Source organism: Aquila chrysaetos, chromosome 8 (genome assembly GCF_900496995.4).
Source record: "Aquila chrysaetos chrysaetos chromosome 8, bAquChr1.4, whole genome shotgun sequence".
Classification (NCBI taxonomy): Eukaryota; Metazoa; Chordata; class Aves; order Accipitriformes; family Accipitridae; genus Aquila; species Aquila chrysaetos.
Genome location: NC_044011.1, coordinates 2,120,379 through 2,131,422, shown reverse-complemented (window position 1 = coordinate 2,131,422; position 11,044 = coordinate 2,120,379). Strand labels below are relative to the sequence as shown.

Sequence of the window (11,044 nt, the reverse complement as noted above, 5' to 3'; positions counted from 1 at the left end):
GCTGCTCCCCCCCCCGCTGGGGAAGGACCGCGGGGTCACCAGCTGCGGCGTGGGGTCCCCGTCCGGCACCTCTGCCGGAGCGGGGGGCTCCGGGGACCCATCCTGCCTGCTTGTCCCCAAGGGCGTTCGGCGCTCGGGAAGGGGCCGGCGGTCTGGCAGGGTGTCCCCCCGCGCTCGGAGCCCCCCCCCCCCCCCCCGAGCATCACAGCATCCCTCCGCCCCAGCCATCGCGCCCACCCGGGCGACCATTTAAAGTGCTACGTTCCGACCCGAGGGGGGGACGGGCACCCCGACTCGACCCGTCTCCATCTCCCCCCCCCCATTTTACATCCTCGGCCTTCGGCCCCTCCGGCGTGCCCGGGCGCCCCGCGGCACCCCTCCCGGCTCCCTCTTCCCCAACCCTCGCACCGTCCCCCGTCCCCGGGGAACGCCGGGGCTGGCGGCTGGGGGGCGGCCGGCGGCAGCGACACCCCCCCGGGACGGCTCCGACCCCTCGGCCGGCGAAGGACGCGTCCCGGCCGCGGTGCCGCCCGTCACCCATCGCCGTGACCTGGCCGGAGCGCCGAGCATCCTCTCCTCCGGGCGGGTCGGCGTCGCGGATGCCGGGATGCTCGGCGGCGGGGGAACGAGCGGTCGGGTCGGGGGGTGTCGGGGGCTTCTTCGGCAGCCGCCGTTTCCCACTTTTCCGAGGTGGGATGGGTGCTGCCCGCGCGGGCAGCGGGGTCGGGCGCTGCCCGGCGTCCTCCTTGCTTGAAGCTGGTGAAACCGGTGGAGTGAAGCTCTGAGAGCTCTTAAATAAACAGAAAATGGCGGGGCGGGGGAGGGAGGGAGGGAGAAAAACCAAACCGACAGCAACCCAAACGAACCGAAACGAAAAGGAAAAAGAAAAGGAAAAGGGAGGAGAAAGAGAGAGAGAAACAGAAAGTGGCTGGTTGGCCATTGCAGAGCGAGATGGGAGACAGAAGTCGGGCCGTGGCGGAGCAGAGGCGAGACACGAGTCGGGCCGTGGCGGAGCAGAGGCGAGACACGAGGTCGGCCACATTGGAGCAAGACATTGAAAAAAACAGAAAGAGAGGGACGGGTGGCGATCCCTCCAGGTGCCTCAAGAAGACAAGTCCCAGGGAGGAGGAGCCCAAGGAAGAGAGAAGCCCGGCCCCAGGAGCAGGAGAGCGGTTGGGTGGAGCTGGCAAGGATGCTCAGAATGAGATGGAGGAGTTCCTTGCCCCAAAGGAAGTCAATACGGGGATGGATGTTCTGCCAGATGCGGGTTTTTCTGAGACCGCGGGGGAAGTCTCACTAGCCTCTTTAGATGGTCTAGCGGCCTAGAAAGAAAAGCAAGATTCAAGGAGGAGGAGGAGGAGGAGGAGAAAGGGGAGGAAAGTCAGACAGTTTCTTAAAAAAAAGACAAAAGAAAGGAAAAAAGAAAAAAAAAAAAGGAACGGGGGGGAAAAAAAAACCAAACAACCAAGAACCAAACAGGAGTTTGTTCAGAAGCAGCATTGAGTTAGGCCTGAGGTCAAGCAGCTGGAAAAGGTCCACCACAAACAGAGCACGAGATGAGCTGGTCCCACGCGTTACTGGATGGGAAGGGGACGTCCCCGAGAGGAGGAGGAGGAGGAGAGAGACGAGAGAGAGACACAGACGGACAGACGGACACGTGGACAGACAGGCACACACAGAGGCGGGCGGGCGGAGGGGAGAGGGGAGAAAGGCGGGGAGGGGGGACAAGAAGGGCAGTTGTTAGACCGGGCGCGCACGCCGCGCGGCACATCGCCCAGCTCTGCCGGTTGGCGCCGGGGCTGCCGCCGAGGTGCCGTTTGGCCGAGCAGGGCAGAGCTTCGGCAGCCCCCACGCCAGCCCCGGCTCCTCCGAGAGGTGACGGTGCCCACCCCGGTCCCCTACGCCCACCGTGCTGGTGTCGTCGCCACCAGCAGTGACGTGACCCAACCCTACTCATGCAAAAGCTGATCCAAAGGGAGCCGGGATGCCGGGAAGGAAGGATGCTCATAAACCTTCCCGGAATGGGGAGAGGGCTCCTCCAGTCCTCCCCTCGCCCCCGCCGCAGGGAGGTGGGCTGCTGGATGGGGGCACGGCCAAATCTTGCCCAGGGAGGGCAGCGAGGGCAAAGGTGCAGCAGAAAATTCCCAGTCCGGCCACCCCAGCGAGGGCACCGGTGGGTGCCAGGGGCCGGGTGACCGATGCTGCCGCAGGGTGCCCCGAGGCGGAGGCGAGGAGGAGCACGGTGACACTGGGCAGCGGGGACTGTGCTGGTGTGTGGCCTCCGGGGAAGGGGACTTGGTGGCCTCCCTGGGGTCCCGGGACCAGGAGATGCTTCCCGGCCCCTCGGGGCTCCCAGCACAGCCCTTTCGGCCGGTGTTTCTCTGCTCCCCAGCCCATGGGGCAGCCCTGGACAGGGGGCAGAGGGACCCCTCCCCCGTCTCTCTCTGATTCTGCAGGGGTGTGAAAACCCACATGCACGTGCGTATGCTGGAGGGGACTGGCAGGGAGACCCCAACCTCGAGGATGGACCCTGCCCGGGGACGTCTCGCCACTGCCCTGAGACCATCTCAGTTGCGGTCACGACAAACAGTACCTGTGTGGCTCCGACCCGGTGCCAAAGCAGCCGAAGGGGGGACGGGGGGGGCTGAGCCCTCTTGCCGGAGCCAGAGGGGGGAATGAGGTGCCCATTTTGCTCATGCGACATTTGCCCAAATTGCATCAAATCCCCCCCGACCCAGCTACAGCTCCAGGGAGCTGGGAAAAACCTCCAGTTTATCCAACAGGGTTTATGGATCCAACAGAATGAGCAAAATCGGGTTTATTGGGTGGTTTGTTAACGCCAGGCCCAGGGAAGGGGATCGAGACACAGAGCGGGGAGCAGGGAGGAGAGGATGGGGTGAACCCGCTCGTGGTCCTGCTGCCCACCACGGGGGCAGGAGACGGGAGGGGAGGGCTGGGAGGGCAGAGAGGAGAGGTGACGGGGGGGGGGGGGGGAGGGCAGGGAACTGGCTGTGGTTACCTTGCCTGTGGCCTGAGCAAGCTGGAGAGCCACCGCCAGCACCGGGGTGTCAGCAAGAACAGAGGGGAGTGAGCCCCGCCGCCCACGGCAGGAGCGGTCCCCAGGGATGGGAGAGGGGTGGGTGCTGGGCCGGGGTGGGGGACACACCATCCCATCCCATCCCATCCCATCCCATCCCATCCCATCCCAAAGCGCTCCTCTTCCAGCTGCTGTGGCCCCCCCACCCTCTCCCCACGCTGCCGGGTGCCCAGGTACCATCACCCTGCCCTGCTCCCGGGATGAGCTGCTTTTGCGGACACGACATCACGGTGCATGGAGGGTTCCGGCTCTCTGAAACCTCCCAGGAGAGGTTGGGCAGCCCCAGCCCTGGGTAAGTGAAGCCCCTTGGAGCCCCTGTGCCAAGCACATGGCTCTGCAGCGCTCATCGCCGTGGGCAAGATATTCCGCAAAGAGGTCTCGAGGTCCCTCAGGGTGAGGGGACCAATGCTGGGGCTCAGCCCTGTCCGTCTGGCACAAAGGGCTGGGGGACAAATGACTCCGGCTTCAGCCTCACACCACACTGGTAATGAGTTTTCCACTCTCAGCACAAAGTTGTGTCCCTGTCCCCAGCAGCCAGCTATGGAAACCACCATGCTGGGCGCAAACCGGGGCGAGAGCCCGTCCTGCGCTCCGACAGCCAGGTCCCTGCATCCCCAGCCCCACCGGGCTCAGCCAAGATGAAGGGAGACACCGAGAGCGCCCAGTCCCCGAAAGCAGCACCCACAGGGTGCCCTCCATCCACACCCTCGCCCCGTACAAGGTAGCGAGGAAGATGCCGAGGCCGTGGGCAGCCTGCGGCTCACCCTGCTACCGGGAGAGCCGGCCGGAATGGTGCTAGAGATAGACTACCTGCTGCTGGCCCTGGATCCGCATGTACTCCATCCGCTGCTTTATGTGCTTGCTTTTGTCGGGGCTGCCCTGCTGGCTCTGCTTCAGCCGGGACGCCGGGTTCACCACCTTCATGGCTGGGATGGAAACGCCACCGCTCTGTCGGGACAGAGAATTTGGGGAAAGAGAAGTTAAAACCGGCAAGTGGAAGCCCCCACCGGCGCCGTTGGCAGCTGGGCACTGCCAGCGCCGGGCGTTGGATGCCTGGAGCTGTGCCGAGCCCCCGCGGCACCACTGTGCCATCCCTGCCCGGACGGCCCACGGTGGCAAACCCGGGGACACCGGCTCCATGTGCCAAAGGAGCCCTCACGTCGGGCAGCGCTTTGGTGAGCTCAGAAACCAGCCAGGACTTACCGACAGCCACCGCTGCAACGCAAAGAGGGAGTTAGGGGCAGACACGGCAAACACCGGGAGACCGAGGGCAGGAGGAGAGCATCCCCGCCGGGGCAGGGGTGCACGGCCAAGAGAAAGGAAAAGAGGCGACGGCAGGCAGAAGCAGATTCCAGGTGGAAACGGCGGCAGTGGGAATACAGAGGTTTTTATTAACTAGCTGTGCACAGATGGAGATACAAAGAGTTGCAAAAGCAGCAGCGAGGGAAGCGGTACCTGTACGCGTGTCCCCTGGCACTGTGGGTCCCTAAAGCGGTGCCCGCACGGGAGCCCGGGCAATGCCACACGCCACAGGCTCGCCATGTGTCCCCCCACTGCCTGGGGCACCCCAGATCCTCTCCCTGCCATCACTGCTGCCTCCTGCCTGCCCCGTGCTGGGCTTGGACCAGCTGCTGCAGGCAGCAAAACTGGCAGTGCCAGTGCCGCCCCGGAGACGTGCAATCGCTGCCCAGATTGCACCTCCGACGGGAGAAGGCCAACGGGTTATCGCAGTGGGGCCAGGTTAATAAATCAGCGCAGGCAGAGGTCTCTGCGCTGCATGTCTTGCCTGCCCTGCTTTGTGATCCTCGGTGGTCCCATGGATGGGACACGGGGACTCCCCGTACCCCACAGGACAAGGAAATCCAGTTCCTGCCTGCACCGCACCTTCCCCAGTGCCCCAGCATCCCTGGCACGAGCAGGCACTGGATCTCAGCCTTCACAACCAACTCGCAGCATCCTTGAAAGGTGGCACAAGAGCTGCCCTCTCCCACTCTGCTTTCGGGACCGACTAAGCCAGCCCCAACTGCGCAGCCTCTCCTGCCAAACCCTGAGCTGAGCCTTGCTTTGTGCGTACCCGTGCCCGTGCCAGCCACAGCCATAAATCCATCCCGCAGCTCCGGTTCTAGTTTGCCTGGCTCCGGCGGTGCAGGGGGGAGCTGACAACAGGAGAAATTGCAGCTACACCCGGTTGACGGCCCATTCACCCAGCGAGAGCACCACAACGGGGCCGCAGTGTCACCGAGAACCGGGGCTGAGATAATCGCTGCAAATGAAAAAGGAGATTTATTCCCCAGCGCTGACTGTTAATAAAGGAGCAGGCTGACGTCGGAGCGGCTGAGGGTGTTTTCCCCCCTCTTTTCCCAGCTATTCAGCCAGCCGAGCGGCTGCTGCGGATTCCAGCAGAAACCAATTTGGATGGCTTCAGGGAGCCCGCGCTGTGATTTAATTAGGAGAAACAGCTGCCATGCTCAAACTGCAGTTCATTAGAAAAGTGCTTATGCAAAACAAGGGATGCTGCTTCATCACCCAGTGCACCCAGCCCTTGCCGGCCCCATGGGATGCTCATCACCAGCCCCGTGCTCCTCACCAGCAGAGTGCTCAACCCCAAAACCTGCCAGGGCAGAAGATACCAGGTAGCCGTGGTCTAATTCGGTGCTATACACAGCAAGGAATGGGCACCCAGTGGCACCGGCACCAGCGAGGGCCAGACGGCAGCACCGCCTGGCACCGCCTGCCTTTACGCTGCCAGCTCTGCTGCCTGCAGTCTCACTCCTGTTTGCCTACACTTCCCAAACCCATTCAAGTGACAAGGAGAAAAGGAGATTCGTTTTCCACCTTGGCTCTGCCTGGAGGTAGAGTCACAGAGAGGGAGCAGGTAGAGGTGGAGGAAGAGAGACATCAGAGTGAGTCCAGGGCAGAGCACAGCAAGAGGGATAACAGAAAATAAACCTGCGGAGTGTCGAGGGGGAGCTGCGGCTTGGGTAGCAGAGGTGGCTTGGTCTTGCTTGGAGATGGACTCTCGGGAGCATCATCTTTGGTCTGACTGAGGTCCAGGGCAGTCCCATCATCACAGCTCCTGCGTTTGAGATCCCCCAGACCTTCCTTGGTCTCCTCGCCGGCATCCTTGGATCCCACTTGTCCTAGCAGTTCTTTAGGGAATACAAATTCAGCCGAGGGATGGCTGCTGATCTCACTGATGGTTATTTCCAGCTCACGGATAGTTTCTTCCAGGCTATCCAGTCTCTGGTACGTGCCTTCATAAATCTCCTTGCTGCGCGCAGTCATGGAGCGGTGAGGGGACAACTGCCCTTTGCAGAGCCCCACCGCCGCCTTCCCCCCCGCCCCGGTGTCCTCCGTGCCACCTTTGCCGCCGGCAGCCGGAGCCATGCCACCCCGGCCCCGCGATGCTGCGCAATGGCTTGGCCCTGAGAAAGCAGCGACCTGCTCCTGGAGACGCTCAGCCCGGGACTGTCGGCTTCCCTGCGGGGCTGGATCCCTGCCTGGGAAAGCTCCGGGATTTGGCACTGGGCGGGCTGGGGCTGGTGAGCTGTCCTCCCTCTGTGCTTGTTTGCAAACCCCAGCAGAGTCTCCAGGAGGGAGCAATGCCTCCCGCACGCTCTGCCTGGCTCCTCCTTGGGGGTCCCCATCACCGGGAAACTGGGGGACGGCACCGGACCCTCTGCTGCCTGCACCGGTGGAGGGGACCGCTGCCTCTCCAGCTCCGGGACCCCGGGGACGAGGAGGCTGTGCAGCCAAGGGACTTTGGTGAGAAGCCTTGCTGCTGCCTTCTTGCCCGCCGGCAGCGTTCAGAGCAGCATTCCCTCCTTCTCCCCCCGCGGGACAGCTCGTTTTATGCTTTGAGAGAGACGGGACCTTGCTGGCTGCTAGAGGGAACCTCCACGTCTCTCCGGTTGCATGGGCATGGCCCCGAGATGGGCTGCTCGGGGGCTGCGGGGCTGAGGCTGGAGGGTACCCAGGTGCGGACGGAGACTTTTTGGAGATGCCAGGAGACACACAGCATTTCCTTCCCCCCTCGGGTGTAAGCTCCTCTCCTGCTCCTCCGCTGCCGGCCAGGTCCCCGTGCTCCGAGCAGCCCGTTTCCACCCACACCTCCGGTTCGGCTTCGGGGGACGGCGGTTCGGACACCCACTCGGTGAGCACAATCTGCGGGAGGGAGAAAGCCCTGCTCCCCGGGGCTGCCAGGGCCAACGGCTCCTAGGTAGAGAATTCAGACAGATTAAGAGCCGGGGGAGAGCGGGAGCTGCCGGGGAGCACTGCGTGTCCACACACACTACTTGGGTCCCCCATTGCTGGCGTCTCCGGGCATCGTAGTGCTGCAGGGAGGTGTTTGGCCATGAAGGGAGATGCTCGGCTCCCTCCTGCCCAGCCCTGACGTCCCATCGGTACCCACAGCATGGACAGGGACTGGTTTTCTACTGTGCTTAAGGCAACCTGGGTCTGTGAGATTTTGGCAGTAACTTGCCTGGAGTTTTTAGCAAAAAATGAGTCGGTGTTGCTGCACCTCCCACACGCCTTTGGAAACTCGACTGCCACAGTCCGGCTCGGATTTCTCCCATGCTGGTATAAACTGGCACGGCACTGGTGCAAGAGCAGAGCCCAGCCCTCGCGGGCTGCTTGGCCCCACAGGACACCGCTGCTCCCAGCAGAGCTGAAGGCAGGGGACGAGCCGTCGCAAATGAGCTGCCAAGGCGCACCAGCCCTTTAAAACCCCGAGTAGCAAGAAGTCACCTAGAAGATGCTGTCCTTCCTCCCCCACCTCTCTGTTCCTGTCCCAAGGGAGATGCAAGGAGCCGTGCAATGCCTGGGGGACTAGAGCCAGCCGTGCCCTCGGAAGGCGAGCTGGAGAGATGCTCTGGCAGAAGAGGTGCCCCCCCCTGCAGCTTGCAGCCATCCCTGCCCCGGCCGGGGGGGGCTGCCACCTCCGCAGGGGCTCCGCGTGCAACCGGCACCGGCACCGTGGCCTCACGGCAGAGCAAGGCAGTACAGCAGTTACTCCATGCTGCCGGGTGGCACAGGATGGGCAGGGACGATGTCTGCTCTGGCTCCACGTGTCTTACTCGTGTCCCAGCCCTGGGGGTCTGAGTAGCACCCGGGGCAGAGAGGGAAGGAGTGCTGGGATGGGTCCGGAGCTCTGGGTCCGGAGCTGGACCCGTTCAAGCTCTGGGGAGAGGGGTCCTTGCCCGCAAGGAGAGGAGATGCTGTTCTGGGGCAGCCGTGGTTGAGCCAGCCCTGGTGCTGGGTCTCCCAGGAGAGGGGAGGGACCCAGCGGGACCCCTGCAATGTACCCAGACCCCCACCAGAGCTCACCTCAGCTAGACACTTTCTGGCGAGGGGCTCAGCAGCACCCTCTGTCCTGCTCTTTGCCCCCTTGTTCTCCCACCCTGGGCATCCCCCGCTCCATCCCATCCACTCTCTGGGCACTTTCCTTTCCTCCTGCTCTCTCCACCCCAGATCCCAAGGGAGGATGGAGGGCAGGAGGGCCGGGAGGGAGCCGGGCTGTGCCCGCTCAGCAGTCGGGAGGGGTGATGGGCACAAGCCAAAGTGGGTCCCAGCAGCCGCTGGCCTCCGGTCCAGCCCTTCCTTCACCTTCCACCCGCATCATGCACATGGAGTAGGGTCTCCCTGCGCAGGGCACGACATGCATCGCCCACCGCGGCCCCCTTCCAGTGACACCCACCCCGGGGAACCCAGTGCAGCGTGAGAGCGGTGAGCCCTCCCCGTGCCCTGCCCGGTGCGGTGCTGGGGTGGCCCCTTCCTTCCTCCCATCCCTGTAGCTGCAGGATCTGGCCCTGATGGGAGCTGCAGCAGCCCCGTGCTGCTGTTGCATGGGTTAGTGCTCGGTCCTGTGCCATGTCAGTGCCGTACACGCAGTGGCGGTGAGCGAGGGAGTGGAGAGAAGCCATTAGTTTGTTAAATCAGAGAAAGAAGCAGAAGTGAGTTAAAAAGAGGCGGGAGAGGAGGTGGTTAAAGTGCAGCCCGTCGGCAGGAGAAGGGATCGTCGCTAGAAGCGAGCTGTTACCTTCCATCCTTCGGCTGCAACGGAGGCTCCGTTGGGCCACATGTTTGCGTGCCCAGGGGAGACGGCAGCCGTGAGCGGATCGTAACGGAGCTTGGGAAGGAAAGGGGAGGCAGAGCTTCTCTGAAACACCTGGGGAGTCAAACACGGGGGGTTGGAGGAGGGAGGCTTGAGGGTAATGACGATGCAGCCCATGCCTGCAGGGATGCTTGGCAGGGTTACGCCAGGACCAGGGCTTGGCAGTCGTCGGCAGCGAGCGAAACATCGGCTGTTCTCATCAGCCGCGGAGACACCCCCGTCCCTCTGCTGCCAGCAACATCGCCGGTCCCACTGCCTGCAGCATCACTGGTTCCCCTGCCTCCTGGGGGAAACCCAGCCAACAAAAAACCATCCACTACCCACTTGGGCACCTTGCCCGTGGCAAACGGGGGGAGGACGTGGGGCACAGCCAGCCTGGGGGAGCTCAGAGCCTGAGGATGGCATCTCAGGTGGGATCTCTGCAGGGTGCCCTGTGCACAAAACCCAGCGAACCTCCAGCTGAAGCTGCGTAGCGTTAAAAAACAAATGAGTTCGGTTTAAAGCCCGAGACGGGGTGGAAGCGCTGAAGAGAGATGGTGAACCAGGCACGCAGCACCTGAACCCAGCGAGGGGTCCGGCAGGGTGCAACTGCTCCGTGCTGCCCGTCCCTGCGGCACCGCGCTCCTGCTGGGATACAGGCGAGGAGGGGGAAGCCCGCTGCTGTGCCGATGTGTGGGATGTCATTCCCCGGACCCGATCCCAAGGTATTCCCCGCAGTTGCCCAGAGCTGGGCACAGCCACGCGTGAGCGGACAGGGCAGGGTGGGCATCGCCTCCAGTGCGGGTAAACTGGGGCATCCCGCAGCCCCTCTCGCGCTCACCTCCAGCTCCGCAATGATGCGGTCCTCGTCGTCGTCGTCTTTGATGGCAGACGCAATGATGGGAGGGGTGGACGCTGGCCTGACCACCTCCGACACCGTCCGTCTCAGCTTCACCTGGGGCTTCTGGGTCTCCAGCTCTTCCGACTCGGCCTTCTGCAAGGGGGGAGCAGGGCGGTGAGGGGTGGGGGGCACCAGGAGCCGGGGCTGGTCTTGCCGACGGTGACCAGCTCAGTCCAGCCCAGCAGCCGTCCCACGGCCCCGCTCCCTACCTTCATAAAACCAGGCTCCTTCTTGCTGGTGACGATGACTTCGCCGCTGCGGGTCGTGGTCAGCCCATGGGACGAGGGGAAGCTCCGGCGTGGAGGGGGAGGTGGCGGCGATTTGGAGGGTTTCTCGGTCCGGTACCGTGGAACCGTCAGTTCGTCTGGGCACAAACGATGCTGTGAGGGCACGAGACCTTTCCCTGCCCCTCTAATACAACACCCGAGGCTCTCCCGCTGCCTCCCCGGGCATAAACCTCCCTTCGGGGCAGCAAACGGCTCAGCCCGGCGAGACCCACCGGCGACGGCACGGCCAGGGGACACGCAGGATCATGCACCCCCCAGCCCCAGGATCCGGAGGTGGACCCCAGCCCTCCCCACGCCGTACCTGATCCCCTGCGGCCGTTGGGGTCCCCCTTGCCCCCCGACTTGGGTGCGTGCTGCGGCTTGGAGGGTTTGTGCTCAGGCGTGGAGGCAGCGCTGCCGCTGCCCGTGGCTTGCTTGTGCTTGGCAGCGAACTCCAGGTCGGGGATGGCCTTCATCAGCTCAGCTTGCGTCTCCTCCAGGAGACGGTTGATGTCCTTGGCACTGTACTGGGTCAGCGCTGCCCGCTTCTCCTCCCAGTCCCGCTCGGCAGCCTGCGGACGGCAGGCAGAGCCCGCTGCAGCCCCCAGACGTGCGGCAGCTTCTCCTGCCCTTGCAGGCAGGAGGTGACCCACAGCTCTGCTTGCCACCCCCCCGCAACCTGCTGT

At 63.8% G+C, this 11,044-nt stretch overlaps 1 protein-coding gene across 1 annotated transcript in view; it reads right to left on the bottom strand.

The window, feature by feature from the left end:
- Positions 1 to 671: 671 nt before the first annotated feature.
- SRCIN1 (SRC kinase signaling inhibitor 1) overlaps positions 672 to 11,044 on the bottom strand; it is a 50,681-nt gene continuing 40,308 nt past the window's right edge. Inside the window, 5 exon segments of the mRNA XM_030021286.1 lie at positions 672 to 1,322; positions 3,908 to 4,045; positions 10,033 to 10,185; positions 10,302 to 10,456; positions 10,681 to 10,930. Coding sequence (XP_029877146.1) covers positions 1,197 to 1,322; positions 3,908 to 4,045; positions 10,033 to 10,185; positions 10,302 to 10,456; positions 10,681 to 10,930 — 822 coding nt within the window. The 3' untranslated portion in view covers positions 672 to 1,196.